Source organism: Anolis sagrei, chromosome 6 (genome assembly GCF_037176765.1).
Source record: "Anolis sagrei isolate rAnoSag1 chromosome 6, rAnoSag1.mat, whole genome shotgun sequence".
In the NCBI taxonomy this organism is placed as follows: Eukaryota; Metazoa; Chordata; class Lepidosauria; order Squamata; family Dactyloidae; genus Anolis; species Anolis sagrei.
Genome location: NC_090026.1, coordinates 55,745,997 through 55,767,247, shown reverse-complemented (window position 1 = coordinate 55,767,247; position 21,251 = coordinate 55,745,997). Strand labels below are relative to the sequence as shown.

General features: G+C 44.5%; 1 protein-coding gene across 1 annotated transcript; it reads right to left on the bottom strand.

Annotated features, from left to right (window-relative positions):
* Window positions 1-735: 735 nt before the first annotated feature.
* Window positions 736-19,644, bottom strand: LOC137097442 (enolase-phosphatase E1-like). The gene is made up of 6 exons (XM_067470560.1): window positions 19,559-19,644; window positions 14,158-14,242; window positions 7,121-7,492; window positions 5,231-5,344; window positions 1,463-3,328; window positions 736-822 (listed from the first exon to the last, which is right to left on the bottom strand). Exons 1-6 carry the CDS (start codon window positions 19,642-19,644, stop codon window positions 736-738), a joined length of 2,610 nt encoding a protein of 869 aa, XP_067326661.1.
* Between the last annotated feature and the right edge of the window lie 1,607 nt (window positions 19,645-21,251).

The following is a 21,251-nucleotide window of genomic DNA, read 5'->3' as shown; positions in this document are numbered from 1 at the left end:
AAGACCCATGCTTTGCAGATTGCATTTGTACCTCTGTTTCCTCTCTTGTGGTCCACAGTTCAAGCAATGATTTTTCTATTGGAGCATTATACTCCATGAGGACAGGTTCCACTTTTAAGGATGGAGACGCAGGTGTGGGTGGTCGCACTGGACTGGCAGTGCGTGATGAGACTGGAGAGAAAGTTGTGTCTGGTGGAACAGGAGATGCAGCTGGAATTGAAGGGATTGGAGAAGGGATGGGAGATGCAACTTTGCACGATGGTACAGGAGATACAGCTGCATATGATGGGATGGGAGATGCAACTTTGCATGATGGTACAGGAGATACAGCTGCATATGATGGGATGGGAGATATGGTCGTATGTGAAGGGATGGGAAACACAGGCATACCTGAAGGGGCAGGTGACATGACCATGCCTGAAGGGGCAGAAGACACAACCATGCCTGAGGAGAAAGATGTAAATACGGAACTTGGCAAACTGGACTGGGAAGATTGTATTTGGGTATCAGATAGTTCTTGGGATGCCTGTGTATCAAGCTGAGTCTGGACTATGGATTGTGATTGTGAAGGAGACTTTGGAAATTCAATTGTAGAGCTTTTTTCTTGGGCAGCCATTAGCTCTGGCATAAGAGTCAAGGTTTGCTGCTCAGTGCAACTTTGATCATGAAGAAGAACCTCCGTTGTTGCACTGGCTGAACCAAGTATAGGTAGTTGCACTATGCTTTCATCCTCTGTCAAATCGGGAAAGGATGTTTGCATTTCAGCATCAGCTCGTTCTTTGGGCTCCCACGTGTCAAGAGAAGTTTGTACACGGGAATCAACTGGGAATTCAGGAGACATGGGAAAATACTCCAGGCTTTCATATGATGGTGGAAGAGGAGGCACTGTGGATTCTGGCGAATCTATCCAAGGAGTTTGCACCTGAGCAGTATAAAGTTCTTTTGCTTTCCACATATCAAGAAGGGAGGTTTGTGCCTGTGTATGCAATTGAAAGACAGGAGAAGATTCTAACTTTGCCTCCGCGTTTAAATCCAATAAAGTCTGCTGCTGAATATCAGCTTGCAGGTGTGATGGTCTCCATGAATTTTCAGTAGGAATTTCAGTTTCAGGGATCCGCGCCTGAGCATCCATTTGTGACATAAAGGGAGGCTCTTTTTTTGATTCTAATAACTCAAGCAAGGAAGACTGTGTTTGAGAACCCATTATTTCTTTTTTCCTCCATACATCTGTCAGAGATGACTGCATTTCCAAGTCTGCATGTAATTGGGGAGAAAACTCAGTTTTAGGCTCGACATAGTAGAAAGGAGTTTGTGCTTGATTATTTGTTTTTTCTTTCACATCTGTGAACGATGTCTGTATTCCCATGTTGGTTTGTAATGGAGCAGAATACTCCGTGTTAGACCCCAAAGAGTGAAAGGATGTCTGTGATTGAGAATCCCTTGTTTGTTTCTTCTCCTTTACATCCGTGAAAGATGTCTGCAATTCCAAGTCAGCTTGTAATCGAGGAGAAGACACCAGAAAGTGCGCAGAAGTCTGTGCTTGAGAATCCGATGTATCTGTCTTATTCATTGCATCTACCAAAGATGTCTGCAACTCCAAGTCTGCTTGTAATCGAGGAGAAGGCACCATTGTACGATCCAGAAAGTGCGCAGAAGTCTGTGCTTGAGAATCTGATGTTTCTGTCTTATTCAGTGCATCTGCGAAAGATGTCTGCAATTCCAAGTCAGCTTGTAATCGAGGAGAAGGCACCATTTTACGATCCAGAAATTGTGCGGAAGTCTGTGCTTGAGAATCTGATGTATCAGTTTTTTTCCTTGCATCTGCCAAAGATGTCTGCAATTCCACGTCAGCTTGTAATCGAGGAGAAGAAACCATTTTACGATCCAGAAAGTGTGCAGAAGTCTGTGCTTGAGAATCCGATGTATCTGTCTCATTCACTGCATCTATCAAAGATGTCTGCACTTCTAAGTCAGCTTGCAATCTAGGAGAAGACACCATTTTAAGGTCCAGAAGGTGCGTGGAAGTCTGTGCTTGAGAATCTGATGTATCTGTCTCCTTCCTTGCATCTGCCAAAGATGTCTGCAATTCCAAGTCAGCTTGTAAGCGAGGAGAAGACTCCATTTTACGATCCAGAAAGTGGGCAGAAGTCTGTGCTTGAGAATCTGCTGCTCCTTTCTTCTTTGATTCTACAAAAGATGTCTGCAATTCCAAGTCAGCTTGCATTCGAGGAGAAGACTCCATTTTACCATCCTGAAAGTGTGTGGAAGTCTGTGCTTGAGAATCCGTTGTTTCTTTCTTCTTCCTTGCATCTGCCAATGATGTCTGCATTTCCAAGTCAGCTTGTAAGCAAGGAGAAGATTTCATTTTATGATCCAGCAAGTGGGCAGAAGTCTGTGCTTGAGAATCTTCTGTTTCTTTCCTCTTCTTTGCATCTTCAAAAGATGTCTGCAATTGCAAGTCAGCTTGTAATCGAGGAGAAGACTCCATTTTATGATCCAGAATGTTCACATCAGTCTGTGCTTCATAATCTCTTGTTTCTTTCTTCTTCTTTGCATCTGCAAAAGATGTCTGCAATCCCAAGTCAGCTTGTAAGCGAGGAGAAGACTCCATTTTACGTTCCAGAAAGTGAACAGAAGTCTGTGCTTGGGAATCTCTTATTTGTTTCTTTTTCTTTACATCTGTGAAAGATGTCTGCATTTCTAAGTTGGCTTGCAATGGAGGGGAAGACTCAATTTCAGACTCCAGAGAGTAGGAGGAAGTCTGTGCTTGAGAATCCATTTTTTCTTTCTTCTTCCTTACATCTGTGAAAGATGTTTGTATTTCCATGTCAGTTTCTAATGGAGGAGAAGACTCCGTTTTAGGTTCCAGATAATAAGATGAAGTCTGTGCTTGTATATCTGTTTTTTCTTTCTTCTTCCTTACATCTTTAAAAGATGTCTGCATTTCCATGTTGGTTTGCAGCCGAGGAGAAGACTCCATTTTACGATCCAGAAAGTGTGTAGAAGTCTGTGCTTGAGAATCTGTTTTTTGTTTTGTCTTCCTTACATCTGTGAAAGATGTCTGCATTTCCATGTTGGTTTGTAATGGAGAAGAAGACTCCATTCTTGGTTTAGGAAACTGGAAGGAAGTCTGTGCTTGAGAATCCATTATTTCCTTTTTCTTCCATACCTCTAGCAATGACGACTGCAAATCCAGCTCAGCTTGGAATGCGGAAGATGAAGTCTGTGCTTGCGCATCTGTTCTTTCTTTTTTCCTCCACACATCTAACAATGATGTCTGCAATTCCAACTCAGCTTGTAATGGAGAAGATGATGCCATTTTTGGTTCCTGAAAATGGGAAGAAGTCTGTGCTTGAGCATCCATTATTTCCTTTTTCCTCCACACATCTATCAATGACGTCTGCAAATCCAACCCAGCTTGTAAGGGAGAAGATGGTGTCTTGTTTGGCTCCTGAAAATGGGAAGAAGTCTGTGCTTGAGCATCCATTATTTCCTTTTTCTTCCACACATCTATCAATGATGTCTGCAAATCCAAACCAGCTTGTAAGGGAGAAGATGGTGTCTTGTTTGCCTCCTGAAAATGGAAAGAAGTCTGTGCTTGAGCATCCATTATTTCCTTTTTCTTCCACACATCTATTAATGATGTCTGCAATTCCAACCCAGCTTGTAAGGGAGAAGATGGTGTCTTTTTTGGCTCCTGAAAATGGGACGAAGTCTGTGCTTGAGCATCTGTTATTTCTTTTTTTCTCCACACATCTATCAATGATGTCTGCAATTCCAACCCAGCTTGTATGGGAGATGATGCCTTTTTTGTTTCCAGAAAATGGGAAGAAGTCTGTGCTTGTGCATCCATTTTTTCCTTTTTCCTCCACACATCTATCAATGATGTCTGCAATTCTAACCCAGCTTGTAATGGGGATGATAATGCCATTTTTGGTTCCTGAAAATGGGAAGAAGTCTGTGCTTGAGCATCCATTATTTCCTTTTTCCTCCACACATCTATCAATGATGTCTGCAAATCCAACCCAACTTGTAAGGGAGAAGATGGTGTCTTGTTTGGCTCCTGAAAATGGGAAGAAGTTTGTGCTTGAGCATCCATTATTTCCTTTTTCCTCCACACATCTATCAATGATGTCTGCAATTCCAACCCACCTTGTAATGGAGAATATAATAACATTTTTGGGTCCAAAAACTGGAGAGAAGTCTGTGCTTGAGCATCTGTTATTTCTTTTTTCCTCCATGCATCTATCAATGACGTCTGCAATTCCAACCCAGTTTGTAATGGGGATGATAATACTATTTTTGGCTCCTGAAAATGGGAAGAAGTCTGTGCTTGAGCATCCATTATTTGTTTTTTCCTCCACACATCTATCAATGACGTCTGCAACTCCAACCCAGCTTGTAAAGGAGAAGATGATGCAATTTTTGGCTCCACAAAATGAGAAGAAGTCTGTGCTTGAGCATCCATAATTTCCTTTTTCCTCCATACATCTCTCAATGATGTTTGTAGTTCCAAGTTAGGCTGTAATGTGGGGGAAGACTTCATTTTGGGCTCCAGAAACTGGAAGGAAGTTTGTGCAGCTGAATCCATTAGTTCCTTTTTCCTCCAGACATCTGTCAAAAATGTCTGTAATTCCAAGTTGGTTTGAAATGGGAGAGAAAATTCCATTTTGGGTTCCAGAAAGTGGGTTCCAGATGTATTTAGCTCCATGCTTCCTAGTTCTTTTCCCTTCCATATGTCAAAAAAGGAGGTCTGCACCAAATTGTTCATTTGTTCTACTGGTGATTTAATTTCTTGTTGTGGCAATTTATTTATAGATGTCTGGACCTGAACATTGGCTTGTTCTTTTGCCTTCCAAACATCAAACAATGAAGTCTGTGCCTCGTTATCTATAACCAACGGAGGAGGGGACTCTGCTATTTCAGATGTATCAGTTTCAATGACATCAGTGTTGCCAGTCTGCATCTGAGCATCTGCCAAACTTCTTGCTTGCCATATTTCAAGCAAGGAGGTTTGTGTCTGCCTATCACTTGGCAATTGAGAGCGAGATTCTCCTTCTCCCATGGGCAAGTGAAGTCTATTTCCAACTGGTACTTCAGCATATGAAGGGTGTACCCTACTGTCCACTGTTGAAGGCCAAAAAGGCTCCCTTTGGATTGAGACCTGAGGGGCTGATGTTTGAACTTCTGGAAGTTCATGATACCATTTGCGTATCTGATCTCCCAGTACCTGTGGTGTAATAACATACTCTTTTCTTTCTTCCAGAGCCCCTTGGTTTTCATCCCCAGCTTCAGTCAATGACAATTTTGAATACTTTCGGATGTCAGTGTCTGAAATCTTCTCCTGAGATTCCATATGTGACACAGAGGAAAGCCTCTTCATTAGTTCCAGGTCAGATGTTTGTACTGGAATTTTTCTTTTTGATGATGAGGAAGAAAGTACTCCTTCAGGTTCATGAGCCAAGGCTGTCATCACTTGTGCTGAAGATGGACGCTTTTTTAGCAGCTCATCATTCGAGGCCTGGTCTTTGGTCCCACACTCTGACCAAGAAGAAACCTTCCTCATTAATTCATGACTCGGTGGCTGCAGTAGAGGTTCGGCTACTGAGAGAGAAGAAGCTTTCTTTAGCAATTCAGTACAGGAACCTGGTTCCAGGGACTCAATGTGGGATAGCAAAGAAAGATTCCTTAGCAGTTCAATAGCTGATGTTTGGATCTCAGCACTCAACTGTGATGGTCGTAGCAAGCGCCACTTATCCCATTCCCGAAGCAAACTGTCAGATGTTTGTATTGCTGCTTCAATCAGTTCAGGTGGGAAAGACTTCTCTCCTAGGGAAAAATGAGTTCCCAGTCGTCTTGTGTCTGCTTCTCCTGTTTCTGACTCAAGTTTTGGCAGTTCTGCATGAAAGACAGGTTTCCGTTCTACTGAAGTAACTGAAGTCTGTACCTGGGCCTCAGCTTGCAGACGTGCAGCACGCCAATTATTTCCAGGTGGTATCTCCACAGGCAAAGTCTGTATCCCAGTATCAACATATGAAGGATATAATATGCTTAAAGATGACTGAGGGGACAGCTTACTTGGGAGCTCTGCTGCAATAGAAGATGTATCTTCTTTTTCTGACATAAAGTCGGAAAATGAAGTCTGCACTTGCGAATCTGTTTCTAAACGACCTGGTAGGTCAACATTTGAGGTTTGTATCTGGGATTCAACAAACATTGGCAAAGAGGCAATCTTCTCTAATAACTGAAGATAGGAATGTTGTGATAAGTGAGGACTTCCCAAAGATAGTAGAGATTTCCATTCAGGTAATACACTAAATGAGGTCTGAGCCTGGGCATCTTTTTCATCGGGCAAGGAAAGCAGTGAGGTTTGCACCCAAGCCTCCTTTTCTCGAAGTAACAAAGGCAGGGATGTCTGCACTTGGATTGCCCTTTCCACTGGTAATGAAGATAGGGATGTCTGCACCTGCGCTTCCCTATCTCCAGATAATGAAGGCAGCGATGTCTGTACTTCAGCCAACTTTTCTTCAGGTAGTGAAAATAGGGAGGTTTGCAGCTGGGCTGCTCTTTCACCCCGCAATGAAGGTAGTGAAGTTTGCACCTGAGCTACCCTTTCTCCAGGTAAAGTAAGCAATGAAGTCTGCACGCGGGCCTCCCTTTCTCCAGGTAAGGAAAACAGTGATGTTTGCACCTGGGCTTCCCTTTCTTCAGGTAAGGAAAACAGCGAAGTTTGCACCTGTGCCTCCCTTTCTCCAGATAACAAAGGCAGCGAAGTCTGCACCAGAATCTCCCTTTCTCCAGGTAATGAAGGAAAGGATGCTTGCACTTGGGCCTCAGTGTCCGGTACTCTTGGTAATTCAATCAATTTTAAGGATTTTAAGCGGGCATCTCTTTCAGATGGCGTTGGGCCCCTCAAGGAAAGAAAGGATGTTTGTGCCTGGACCTCTACTTCTTTGGGTAGGCTGGAAAAAGAGGTTTGAACATGAATATCAGCTTGGGAGGGCAATTTCATCTCAGCAGTTGGTAATGCATCTTCAGAGGTTTGCAACTCAATTTCTCTATGTAACCGTGACCACCGCCATTGATTTCTCTCTGGGAGATCCACTTTAGAAGTTTGCACCTCAACTTCAGAACGTGTCTTTTCTCTCTGCATCTCAACTTCAGAATGTGTCTTCTTGATTTCTCTCTGCGTCTCAACTTCAGAATGTGTCTTCTTGATTTCTCTCTGCGTCTCAACTTCAGAATGTGTCTTCTTGTTTTCTTTCTGCACCTTAGCTTCAGCACGTGGTTTGTCAGTTTTTTTCTGCACCTTTTCAGCACGTGGCTTGTCAGTTTTTTTCTGTACCTTGACGTCACCATATGGCTTGCCATTTTCTTTCTGCACCTTAACTTCGGCATATGGCTTGCCGTTTTCTTTCTGCACCTTAACAACATCGTGTGACTTATAGGTTTCTTTCTGCACCTCAGCATCAGCATACGACTTGACTTCTCTCTGTGTGGGAAGAAAATACGACCACTTCCATTTTATTTTTATTTTCAAAGTTAGAGTTACCTTACTTTGCACTACTTGAAACTTACAGATGGGTGAGAGGGAGAATAATAAAATGATAGATAAATATTATTTTAGATTTGTTTTGCATATGATATCTGTTGGGGACAGGCCGTAGCCAGGATTTCGTTTCGGGGGGGTCTAAGTTTTTTTCAGGGGGGGTTTCGGGCGGGGCTGAGTTTCGGGGGGGGGGCTGAGTCTGAGTGAAAGAGGGTCTAGCCTAGCAAACCTTTTGTATCATTACCCCAATACCCCCATGCATATAGGATATATTGAGTATGGTGATCAGATCATGATGTGAATAAACATAAGGTCATGTCTGACTCTGGGGTGTGGTGCTCATCTCCATTTCTAAGCCGAAGAGCCAGCGTTGTCCGTAGACACCTCCAAGGTCATGTGGCCGGCATGACTGCATGGAGCGCCGTTACCTTCCCGCCGGAGCGGTACCTATTGATCTACTCACATTTGCATGTTTTCGAACTGCTAGGTTGGCAGAAGCTAGGGCTGACAGCAGAAGCTCACGCCGCTCCCTGGAATCGAACCTGCGACCTTTCGATCAACAAGCTCAGCAGCTCAGTGCTTTAACCCACCGGGTTAACCCAGTGCTTTAGCGCCACCGGGGGCTCCTTGAATAAACATAACAGTTTAAATAATGCACCAGTAAGGCCTTTTCGCGAACCACCATGAGAATTTCGGGGGGGTGGGGTGGGGCTGAAGCCCCTCAAGCCCCCCCCCCCCCCAGCTACATGCCTGGTTGGGGACCTCTCCCCCCAGCACCAACTGCTGCTCTGGGCCAGAGTGAAGGGGGGGGGGCAGGGGACAGTTCCACCTTGTCTCCTGTGCTATGCTAATCTATATAAATAAAAATGTAATGTTCGTTTGTGGGATTGACAGAACTCAAAAACCATTGGATGAATTGACACCAAATTTGGACACAAGACACCTAACAACCCAATGTATGCCCTTCACTCAAAAAATTGATTTTGTCATTTAGAATCATAGAATCAAAGAGTTGGAAGAGACCTCATGGGCCATCCAGTCCAACCCCCTGCCAAGAAGCAGGAATATTGCATTCAAATCACCCCTGACAGGTGGCCATCCAGCCTCTGTTTAAAAGCTTCCAAAGAAGGAGCCTCCACCACACTCCGGGGCAGAGAGTTCCACTGCTGAACGGCTCTCACAGTCAGGAAGTTCTTCCTAATGTTCAGATGGAATCTCCTCTCTTGTAGTTTGAAGCCATTGTTCTGCGTCCTAGTCTCCAAGGAAGCAGAAAACAAGCTTGCTCCCTCCTCCCTGTGGCTTCCTTTCACATATTTATACATGGCTATCATGTCTCCTCTCAGCCTTCTCTTCTTCAGGCTAAACATGCCCAGTGGTAGTTGCTGGGATTTATAGTTAACTTAACAATAAAAAAGCATTCTGAACTCCACCAATGATGGAATTGAACCAATCTTCGGGCACAAGATTCCCATGACCAACAGAAAATACTACAAGGGTTTGGTGGGCATTGACCTTGTGTTTGGGAGTTGTAGTTCACCTACATCCAGAGAGCACTTTGGACTCAAACAATGATGGATCTGGACCAAACTTTGCACAAATCCTCAATTTGCCCAAATGTGAATACTGGTGGAGTTTGGGGGAAATAGACCCTGACATTTGGGAGTTGTAGTTTCTGGGATTTATAGTTCACCTACAATCAAAGAGCATGCTGAACCCCACCAGCGACAGAATTGGGGCAAACTTCCCACACAAAACCACCATACTTAACGTCATCCAGTCCAACTTCCTTCACCAGGGCAAGAAAACGTAATCAAAGCCCTCCTGACAAAGAGCCATCCAGCCATAGATATAGATAGATATATATATGAAAGCCCTAAACGGTTCCGGCCCAAAAGTACCTTTCTGACCGCATCTTGGCCTACGAGCCCACGAGGACCTTGAGATCGTCTGGGGAGGCCCTTCTCTCGATCCCGCCTGCATCACAGGCACGGCTGGCGGGGACGAGGGAGAGGGCCTTCTCGGTGGTGGCCCCCCGGCTGTGGAACACTCTCCCGGCACACATCAGACAGGCGCCCTCCCTCATGTCCTTTCGAAAAAGCCTTAAGACCTGGCTGTTCGAGAGGGCATTTAATTAAGTGCTAAGCAACAACATTACGGTAATGAGAACTGGAATGGTATAAGGAAGATGAGACTGGCTATGATTCTACTAAGAGACGAAGCGGATTTTTATGTAGTTTGTATTTGTCGTATAGTTATATGTTGTTGATACTGGCCTTTGTAACTGTCTTTTTATGTGTACTGTACACCGCCATGAGTCGCCCGTAAGGGCTGAGAATGGCGGTTAATAAGTGCATCAAATAAATAATAAATAAATTCACACACACAGAGAGATATAGTATCATCGATTTGAAAGGGACCCCTAAAGAAGGACAATTATATGTCACATGTTCCAGAGTAGGCAAACCAGACAATCTCCACATCAACACTGTCATAGAAACAACAAGGAATGCTGCTTACCCACAAGCATAAAGGAATTACATATATTAGAAACCATTACTTTATTTTCCAGATCACCAGACTGGGCCACAGCAACGCGTGGTAGGGGACGTCTAGTAACATAATATAATGTAATATGTAATTTAATATATTGTATACACATAAAATATTAATATTATAATGTAATACAATATAATACTAATAATGATAATATGATATTATTATATATTTTATATTACATGTAATATTACTCGTAATATTACAATATAATGGTATAGTAACTGATATTACAATATAATGGTATATTGTAAATATACAACATGCAGAATTTTGTGGGGCTGGGTGGGGATTGATTTTGTCATTTGGGAGTTGTAGTTGCTGGGATTCATAGTTACGCTCTTGTTACATCCTGAGTAGATTACTGCCACGTACTCTACGTGGGGTTGCCTTTGAAGACTGTTCGGAAACTTCAATTAGTCCAGTGGGAGGCAGCCAGATTAGTCACCGGAGCGTCATACAGGGAGCATACCACCCCTCTGTTATGTCAGCTCCACTGGCTGCCGATCCAGTTCCGAGCACAATTCAAAGTGCTGGTTTTGACCTACAAAACCCTATACGGCTCAGGCCCAGCGTACCTGTCCGAACGCATCTCCCTCTATGTCAACCTCGGAGTTTGAGATCTTCTGAAGAGGCCCTGCTCTCGATCCCACCTCTATCACAAGTGAGATTGGTGGGGACGAGGAGCAGGGCCTTCTCGGTGGTGGCCCCTCACCTGTGGAATTCACTCCCCGGGGAAATTAGGTCATCAACATCCCTCCTTTCTTTCAGAAAGAAATTAAAAACATGGTTATGGGACCAGGCTTTCGGGCAATCTGGCAGTTAGATAAGGACAATGATGACCAGAATCGAGAGTACTTGACAATGTGGAATGAATTTACGGACTATGAGATGGCGAACGCTGAGCATTAGATTGTTTTTATTGATTTTAATGTATGGACTGACTGTCTTAATTGTTACAATTGCTATTTACATGTTTTATCCATTGTTATGTTTATGTTGGCATCGAATTGTGCCTTTTGTAAGCCGCCCTAAGTCCCCCCTCGGGGGTTGAGAAGGGCGGGGTAGAAATGCGCGAAATTAATAAATAATAAATAAATAAAAATAGTTCATCTACAATCAAAGAGCATTCTGAATTTCGCCAATGATGGAATTAAACCAAACTTGGCAAACAGAACTCCCATGGCCAACAGAAAATACTGGAAGGGTCTGGTGGGCATTGAACTTGAGTTTGGCAGTTGTAGTTCACCTACATCCAGAGAGCACTGTGGACTCAAACAATGATCGATCTGGACCAAATTTGGCACGCATACTCAGTATACCCAATTGTGAACACTGGTGGAGTTTTGGGGAAGATAGACCTTGACATTTGGGAGCTGTAGTTTCTGGGATTTATAGTTCACCTACAATCAAAGAGCATTTTGAACCCCACCAACAATAGCATTGGGCCAAACTTCCCACAAAAAACCCCATACCAACAGAAAATACACTACTGTGTTTTCTGATGGTCTTTGGTGACTCCTCTGACACTCCCTCGTGACCCCCCCAGGGGTCCCGACCCCCAGGTTGAGAAACACTGCTCTTTCTAATCTATCTTATCTATCTAGAGAGTTTCTGGGAGTTGCAGTCCAGGAAGAGGAAATTGGAAATATGCAGGAAATGGGATGGTTTCAAAGAAATCCAAGAAGAAGAAAGCTTGCAGCTTGAAAGCAGTGCATTTGGATCATCCTCCTCTCCTAAAGGGTCTGGTTTAGAGGATTCTGGGAGCTGTAGTCATGAGGAAAGTGTGGATATGCTATTGTGTGTTTTGCTTGCCGGGGGAGTCGTTTTTGCGCATGCGCTGTAGTGTCTTTTTACTTTTTTGGCCTTTTAAGTCCCTTACGTGATATTTTTTAATGTTTTTATGAGTGATGGTCACTTGTTGGCCTGATAGGTGTATTGTGTCCAAATTTGGTGTCAATTATTCCAGTGGTTTTTGAATTATGTTAATCCCACAAACGAACATTGCATTTTTATTTATATAGATGACAAAAAGATCTTCTAACTGTGTGGCTCCTGGTGGGTTTCTGAGGAACCCTACATTTATGGGAATTCAATTTCAAAACCATTAGGCTACAGAATTATTCATTCACACAGGATGAGGGAGGGATTGAAGTGGGATTAAAGACTTGGAAGGGACAATAGGTTTAAGAGAGAACTAGAACTGTCATCTTCCAGGCTGGAGTATTTCCGCCCATCCTCTACACACCCATTTCTTTTGTCTTGATCTTTCTCGCCATTCTAGCAGGTTCTGCACCATTTCAAAACAAGACAAAATTTGTCGTCCACCCCCATAGCTACACCCCTGAAATTGAAGTAAGTGAACCATCACAAGAATGCTTCCTCTTCATCCTGGAAAGAAGTGAGAAGTGGAGTGCCACAGGGTTCCATCCTGGGCCCAGTCCTGTTCAACATCTTTATTAATGACTTAGACGAAGGGTTAGAAGGCAGGATCATCAAATTTTCAGACGACACCAAATTGGGAGTGATAGCCAATACTCCAGAGAACAGGAGAAGGATTCAAAACAATCTTGACAGATTAGAGAGATGGGCCAAAACTAACAAAATGAAGTTCAACAGGGACAAATGCAACATACTCCACTTTGGCAGGAAAAACGAAATGCAAAGATACAGAATGGGGGACAATGCCTGGCTCGAGAGCAGTACGTGTGAAAAGATCTTGGAGTCCTCATAGACAACAAGTTAAACATGAGCCAACAATGTGATGTGGCGGCAGAAAAAGCCAATGAGATTTTGGCCTGCATCAATAGCACAGTGTCTAGATCTAAGGAAGTAATGCTACCCCTCTATTCCGCTTTGGTTAGACCACATCTGGAATATTGTGTCCAATTCTGAGCACTACAATTGAAGGGAGATATTGAGAAGCTGGAATGTGTCCAGAGGAGGGTGATTAAAATGATCAAGGGTCTGGAGAACAAGCCCTATGAGGAGCAGCTTAAGGAGCTGGGCATGTTTAGCCTGAAGAAGAGAAGGCTGAGAGGAGATATGATAGCCATGTATAAATATGTGAGAGGAAGCCACAGGGAGGAGGGAGCAAGCTTGTTTTCTGCTTCCCTGGAGACTAGGACGCGGAACAGTGGCTTCAAACTACAAGAAAGGAGATTCCATCTGAACATGAGGAAGAACTTCCTGACTGTGAGAGCTGTTCAGCAGTGAAACTCTCTGCCCCGGAGTGTGGTGGAGGCTCCTTCTTTGGAAGCTTTTAAGCAGAGGCTGGATGGCCATCTGTCGGGGGTGATTTGAATGCAATATTCCTGCTTCTTGGCAGGGGGTTGGACTGGATGGCCCATGAGGTCTCTTCCAACTCTTTGATTCTATGATTCTATGATTCTATGATTCTATAATGCTACCCCTCTATTCTGCTTTGGTTAGACCACACCTGGAATATTGTGTCCAATTCTGGGCACCACAATTGAAGGGAGATATTGAGAAGCTGGAATGTGTCCAGAGGAGGGTGATTAAAATGATCAAGGGTCTGGAGAACAAGCCCTATGAGGAGCAGCTTAAGGAGCTGGGCATGTTTAGCCTGAAGAAGAGAAGGCTGAGAGGAGATATGATAGCCATGTATAAATATGTGAGAGGAAGCCACAGGGAGGAGGGCGCAAGCTTTTTTTCTGCTTCCCTGGAGACTAGGATGTGAAACAATGGCTTCAAACTACAAGAAAGGAGATTCCATCAGAACATGAGGAAGAACTTCCTGACTGTGAGAGCTGTTCAGCAGTGGAACTCTCTGCCCCGGAGTGTGATGGAGGCTCCTTCTTTGGAAGCTTTTAAACAGAAGCTGGATGGCCATCTGTCAGGGGTGATTTGAATGCAATATTCCTGCTTCTTGGCAGGGGGTTGGATTGGATGGCCCATGAGGTCTCTTCCAACTCTTTGATTCTATGATTCTAAGCAGCATCTCTGGCTATTTAACACTGGCTGAGGAAGATCATTGACCAGCCTCCTTCACCCATATGTCAGCTCAAGGCTTCCCCCTTCAGGCAATGGTTTACCTGGTCCTCTTCTGCTTCAGGCTCTGTCTCCGAGGTCTCTGTCTCTGAGAAAGGCTTGAAGGAGTCAGACTCGCTGGTAACAAGGCTATAACAAGAAGACAGACATTATCAGAACTTGTCTGGTAGTCAAGAGGACTTTAATTTATAGACAAGATTTCAAGCATATATGGCATGCTAGGAAGAATGAAAATGAGCTCAGGGGAAAAGTTACAGAACTGTATTGTTGAAGGCTTTCATGGCTGGAATCACTAGGTTCTTGTAGGTTTTTTCGGCCTATAGGGCCATGTTCTAGAGGCATTTCTCCTGACTTTTCGCCTGCATCTATGGCAAGCATCCTCAGAGGTAGTGAGGTGATATGATATCCTCTGAGGATGCTTGATATCTTCACTACCTCTGAGGATGCTTGCCATAGATGCAGGCGAAACGTCAGGAGAAATGCCTCTAGAACATGGCCCTATAGCCCGAAAAAACCCACAAGAACCTAGTTACAGAACTAATTTAAGGATTATTTGCCTGTGAAGTAAACTGTTTGGCTTTTACATTTTGAAATATTTTCACAATAGTTTTTCTCTGAATTGTAAGGATTACTGTGACAGGGTAGCCTAATAGCTGTGAGGAATATCGCTCTATGTGTTACTCAACTGTAGATGATTCTGTCCCCTTTATTCTTCTTAAAGTTTAATACACGCTGCCACCAAATACAGAACACTTTTTGTATTTGAATTTTATTTTATTTCCTTATATTGCATTGTATTTTTATATGTATATTTGCATTGTTGTATTGCTGGGCTTGGCCTCATGTAAGCTGCCCTGAGTCCCCTTGGGGAAATGGTGGCGGGGTATAAATAAAGTATTATTATTATTATTATTATTATTATTATTATTATTATTTAATAACATGCTGAAATTTTGCTGAAAACTCTGTGGTGTACGCATGGTCTCCCTGGTCTCTAACATCAGGAATTAATTTCATATTTGGAAATAATGATTCTGTCCCCTTTATTCTTGTTACATCCCGTTTAGACTACTGCAACGCTCTCTACGTGGGGTTGCCATTGAAGACGGCTCGGAAGCTTCAATTGGTCCAGCGTGTGGCAGCCATGATACTACCAGGGGTGGCACACAGGGAGCATACAACCCCTCTGTTGCGCCAGCTCCATTGGCTACCAATTTGCTACCGGGCCCAATTCAAAGTGCTGGCTTTGGCCTATAAAGCCCTAAACGGTTTTGGCCCAAGTTACCTATCCAATCGCATCTCCACCTACGAACCCACTAGGACTTTGAGATCTTCCGGCGAGGCCCTGCTCTCGATCCCGCCTGCAACACAGACGCGGCTGGCGGGGACGAGAGACAGGGCCTTCTCGGTGGTGGCCCCTCGGCTGTGGAACGCCCTTCCCACGGACATCAGATTAGCCCCCTCATTGATGGTATTCCGGAGGAAAGTGAAAACCTGGTTATTTGAACAGGCGTTTGAATAAGCAGTGCAATGAATTTCAGGAAATGGAACTACGACTGACGAGTTTGGATCATGATTCTAGCTATAAGACGCCACTGAATGTTTATTACTGTTAAATTGTTTAATTTGTTTCTGTGTTAACTGTTTTTAAGTACCTTGTTGATGCCGCATTGAATTTTTGCCTTGATTGTTCGCCTTGTTTTTGCTTGTTGTAAACCGCTATGAGTTGCCTTAGGGCTGAGAATGGCGGTATACAAATGAAAAAAATAATAATGTTCTAACATTGGTCAAATGGATCTCTCAGCCTTCCTCTCTAATGATTAAGGCTGGTGTGAGTTATGATCCAACAAAACATGGAAGGCTGCGGTTTGTTGACCATTCTTTGAAAGGATGGATACAGTTCCCTTTATGTGTGACCCTGCTGGTTCTCTTGGACATCTCAGCAGCTTTCGATACCATCAACCATGGTATCCTTCTGAGTCGGCTCTCCGGGATAGGTCTCGGGGGCACAACTCTGTCGTGGCTCCGGTCCTTCCTTTAGGGTCGTTCCCAGATGGTGAAGCTGGGGGACACCTGCTTGGACCCCTGGTCTTTGACCTGTGGGGTCCAGCAAGGTTCCATTCTGTCCCCCATGCTTTTTAACATCTACATGAAACCACTGGGAGAGGTCATCCGGAGTTTTGGAGTTTGGTGCCATCTCTATGCGGATGACGCCCAACTCTACTACTCCTTTCCACCTAATTCCAAGGAAGCCCCTTGGGTGCTGGATGTTTGCCTTACCGCTGTGATGGTCTGGATGGGGATGAACAAGCTGAGGATCAATCCTGACAAGACAGAGGTCCTCCTGGTCAATCGTAGGCAGGATCGGGATATTGGGTGGAAACCTGTGCTTGACGGGGTTGCACTTCCCCTGAAATCACAGGTCCGCAGCTTGGGTGTCCTCCTGGATTCAGCCCTGATGCTTGAAGACTCCCCTCCCGATGTTTGACATTGCCCTATCTCCCAATGTTTTAAAATTTTATCCTGAATTTGGACTTGCCCAGCGAAATCTTTTGTGTCTTCATGTCAGATTTTATATTGTTGTGTTGCTATTATATTGTTTTTCATTTATGGGGTTTTTTTGTTTTATTATGTTCTTGTGTTATATTGTTGTGTATTGTACTGATGGGCGTGGCCTCATGTAAGCCGCACCGAATCCCCTTGGAGGAGATGGAACGGGATATAAATAAAGTATTATTATTATTATTATTATTATTATTATTATTTCACCAGGAAATGGTTGGAGAATCCAGCTTACCATGTTGTAGACTGAGTTTCAGGTGGGCCAGCACAGCAGAAAAATTTTCTCCAGCCTCCTATAAAACAAATGGATGTATTTTTTAACAACTGACCTGTCCCAGCCCATACCTCCATTTTTTTTCTCTGGTTGGTTTTCACTGTATCATGTAAAATTCCTCAATTTCCAAGGTCAAAAGAAGGAAACAATAAAGCAGGGATCTTCAAACTTTTTAGCAGAGGGTCGGTTCACGGTCCCTCAGATTGTTGGGGGGTGGGCTATAGTTTGAGAAGAATCATAGAATCATAGAATCAAAGACCTCATGGGCCATCCAGTCCAAGCCCCTGCCAAGAAGCAGGAATATTGCACTCAAATCACCCCTGACAGATGGCCATCCAGCCCCTGTTTAAAAGCTTCCAAAGAAGGAGCCTCCACCACACTCCGGGGCAGAGAGTCCCACTGTTGAACGGCTCTCACAGTCAGGAAGTTCTTCCTCATGTTCAGATGGAATCTCCTCTCTTGTAGTTTGAAGCCATTGTTCCGCGTCCTAGTCTCCAAGGAAGCAGAAAACAAGCTTGCTCCCTCCTCCCTGTGGCTTCCTCTCACATATTTATACATGGCTATCATATCTCCTCTCAGCCTTCTCTTCTTCAGGCTAAACATGCCCAGCTCCTTAAGCCGCTCCTCATAGGGCTTGTTCTCCAGACCCTTGATCATTTTAGTCGCCCCGGAGTGTGGTGGAGGCTCCTTCTTTGGAAGCTTTTAAACAGAGGCTGGATGGCCATCTGTCAGGGGTGATTTGAATGCAATATTCCTGCTTCTTGGCAGGGGGTTGGACTGGATGGCCCATGAGGTCTCTTCCAACTCTTTGATTCTATGATTCTAATGCTTATTGCTATTGTTTTAATGTTTATTGCTTGTTTTATGAGTATATTTATTGTTGTATTTATTACGCTGTCGTTTTATTGATGTGTTGGGCCTCGGCCTCTTGTAAGCCCCACCAAGTCCTTTGGGAGATGTTAGCGGGGTATAAATAAAGGTTTATTGTTATTATTATTAATAATATTAATAATAATAATACATTATCTATATATATAAATTTGTTAGGGGCATCCAACAAGGAAACAAAACTCAAAAACCCCCCAACGAAACTTAACCAAAATTCCCATGCTCATAACACAACCCACAAGGTACAAACATATCTACTCAAAATGAAAAACAACACAACAACACACTCACAAAACGGCAAAACAACTGAGCATGCGCATTGGCACCCAGCCGCAAGTTCCCTGGCGCGCGCACATGGCCTTCCGGCCAACGTTCCCTCTGTGGAAACCATGCCCACTCCAAGCCCCGCTGTGCCGCTTCCCGCACACACACACCCCCTGCCGCACACACACACACAACCCCACACTCCATCACTCCCCCTGCCGCCGCACACACAAGCACAACTCCACTCTCCCCGCCGCCGCACACACACACGCAACCCCACACTCCATCACTCCCCCCGCTGCCGCACGCACACACGCAACCCCACTCCCCCCGCCGCCGCACACACACACGCAACCCCACGCCCCATCACTCCCCCCGCCGCTGCACACACACACACAACCCCACACTCCATCACTCCCCCCACCGCCGCACACACACACGCAACCCCACGCTCCATCACTCCCCCACCCCAATCTTACCTCCTTTTACTTCACGCCACCTCCAAACCCCACCCCGCCCCTTCCCGCCCTGTCAAAATCTAGGAAAGACAGGAAGGAAGGAAAGAAGGAAGAAAGAGAAAGGGAAGTAAAGAAAAAGGGGGAAGGAAGGAAAGTTAGAGAAAGAAGGAAGAAGAAAAGGAAAGATGGAAGGAAAGAAAAGAGAGACAGCAGAAAAGAAAGAAAAAGGGGGAAGGAAGGAAAGAGATAGAGAAAGAAGAGGAGAAGGAAAGATGGGAGGGAAGGAAGGAAGGAAGGAGGGAAAGAAGGAGAGAAAGAGGGAAGATTGGCCACAGCAACACGTGGCGGGTAAAGGTTGTTATTTCTATTATTATTATTATTATTATTATTATTATTATTATGCTATTGTTCCTATGAGACCCTTTTAGGGGGAATGGGAGAGGTGTCAGGTCCCAGAGGCAATGCATTGCATTATTGTTATTGTTATGATGGTGGTAAAATAAAAGGAAATAAAAAGTGAAAGAAGGAAGCTAACAGGGAGGGAAGAAAGGCAAAGGAAGAAAGGGGGAGGGAATGAAGGAAAGAGAGAAGGATGAAACCAAGTAGTGAAAGAAGGAAAGAGGTAGAGAAGGAAGGAAGGAGAGAAAGGGGGAGGAAAAGGGGGAAGGAATAGGTAGGGACCTCTCTTTCATAATAGTCCAGATATCTACCTCAACTTTGATAAGTTTTACTATAGGCCACAGCAACGCGTGGCAGGACACAGCTAGTTAATTATTAATAATCATTTATTATTATTATTATTATTATTATTATTATTATTATTATTTGAAACACCACAAGATGAGTCCACAGTAACAGCTCCATGTCAGCCATGGCTTTTAGTGGGTCTTTGGCTCAGATCATATTTGCAAACTTGATATGAATAAACACATACACTATACTGGCTTCTTTGGAGGTTTTACAGCTTCTGGATGTAGAGGATCCTGGCTGAGGGCAAACAGTCCTTTCTCGCCATTGGCCAACCCAACTCCCAAGGCTTTCCACAGCTTTTCCCTGCCCAGGGGCTCACCTTTATTCTTCCCCATGGCGGATATAGCCCGGTTTCGCCCCGCGTGTAGCTGGTAACACGGGTGCTGGCTGCTGGCGCGCCCTTAAGCCCCGCTCTGAATGCCTGCCTGCCGGCCAAGGCAATCAAGGCAGCACAGTGGGCGTGACGTCACCGGGGGGCTTTTTGACGTCACCCAGCCAGGATTCTCTGCTTTCAAGGGAAGGGAAAGCGAGTGGGGAAAGGCTCCTTTGGATCCAGCCTACATTGGTTTGCCCCAGTCACACATTGGCTTGGGTTGCTGTAGGTTTTTCGGACTGTATGGCCATGTTGGGTTTTTGAGTTATTATTTGGTGAATCATAGAGTTGGAAGAGACCTCATGGGCCATCCAGTCCAACCCCCTGCCAAGAAGCAGGAATATTGCATTCAAAGCACCCCCGACAGATGGCCATCCAGCCACACTCCGGCACAGAGAGTTCCACTGCTGAACGGCTCTCACAGTCAGGAAGTTCTTCCTCATGTTCAGATGGAATCTCCTTTCTTGTAGTTTGAAGCCATTGTTCCTAGTCTCCAGGGAAGCAGAAAACAAGCTTGCTCCCTGTGACCTCCTCTCACATGGCTATCATATCTCCTCTCAGCCTTCTCTTCTTCAGGCTAAACATGCCCAGTTCTTTAGGCCGCTCCTCATAGGGCTTGTTCTCCAGACCCTTCATCATTTTAGTTGCCCTCTGGACACATTCCAGCTTCTCAATATCTCTCTTCAATTGTGGTGAGTTGTGGTGGGTAGGATAGGGCTACTTCAGTGCCTCTCCTTTTCCTTCATCTAAATCAGTGTTTTTCAACCTGGGAGGGTCACAAGGAGGGTGTCAGATTTGGTATTTTCTTGTATTATGCGGCATGGCCAGCATGAATATGTCGAATGGGTAATTGCTGAGGTTTTGAAAGGCTGGGTGGAAAAATATTCTTTCTGAAAAGATGGTGGCAATTTATTTTATTTGTCGTGTCAGAGCAACCAGTCCATTATATTACATTTCTAACAGAACAAAGCAAACAAACAGAAAAATACAAAACTTGTTGAGTTTGGTAGTTGGGTAAATGTACTTTGACCAGTATCTGGCCACTTGGAGTGCCTCCGGTGTTGCTGCAAGAAGGTCCTCCATTGTGGATGTGGCTGGGCTCAGGTTGCATTGCAGCAGGTGGTCTGTGGTTTGCTCCTCTCCACACTCACATGTCGAGGATTCCACTTTGTAGCCCCATTTCTGAAGGTTGGCTCTGCATCTCGTGGTGCCAGAGCGCAGTCTGTTCAGCGCCTTCCAAGTCGCCCAGTCCTCTGTGTGCCCAGGAGGGAGTTTCTCATTTGGTATCAGCCATTGGTTGAGGTGCTGGGTTTGAGCCTGCCACTTTTGGACTCTTGCTTGCTGAGGTGTTCCAGCGAGTGTCTCTGTAGATCTTAGAAAACTATGTCTAGATTTAAGTCGTTGACGTGCATTGCTGATACTGATGGTGGCAATGTATATAATAATAATAATAATAATAATAATACTTTATTTGTACCCCGCTACCATTTCTCCAAAGGACTCTGCGGCTTACATGAGGCCGAGCCCACAACACAGCAATAACAAAAGCAAAAACAACAATAATACAAG

Excerpts from the sequence above, each read along its gene's own strand:
- LOC137097442 (XM_067470560.1), bottom strand. The coding sequence starts at position 19,644 with ATGGGGAAGAATAAAGGTGAGCCCCTGGGCAGGGAAAAGCTGTGGAAA. Across the intron at positions 3,329-5,230 it reads AGTATGTTATTACACCACAG|GAACCAAAAATGGCATCATC; the intron begins GTACTGGGAGAT and ends TCCCATTTTCAG. Across the intron at positions 823-1,462 it reads TGCAGACATCTTTCACGGAT|TTGATTCCCGTGTACAAACT; the intron begins GTAAAGGAGAAG and ends CTGAATTCCCAG.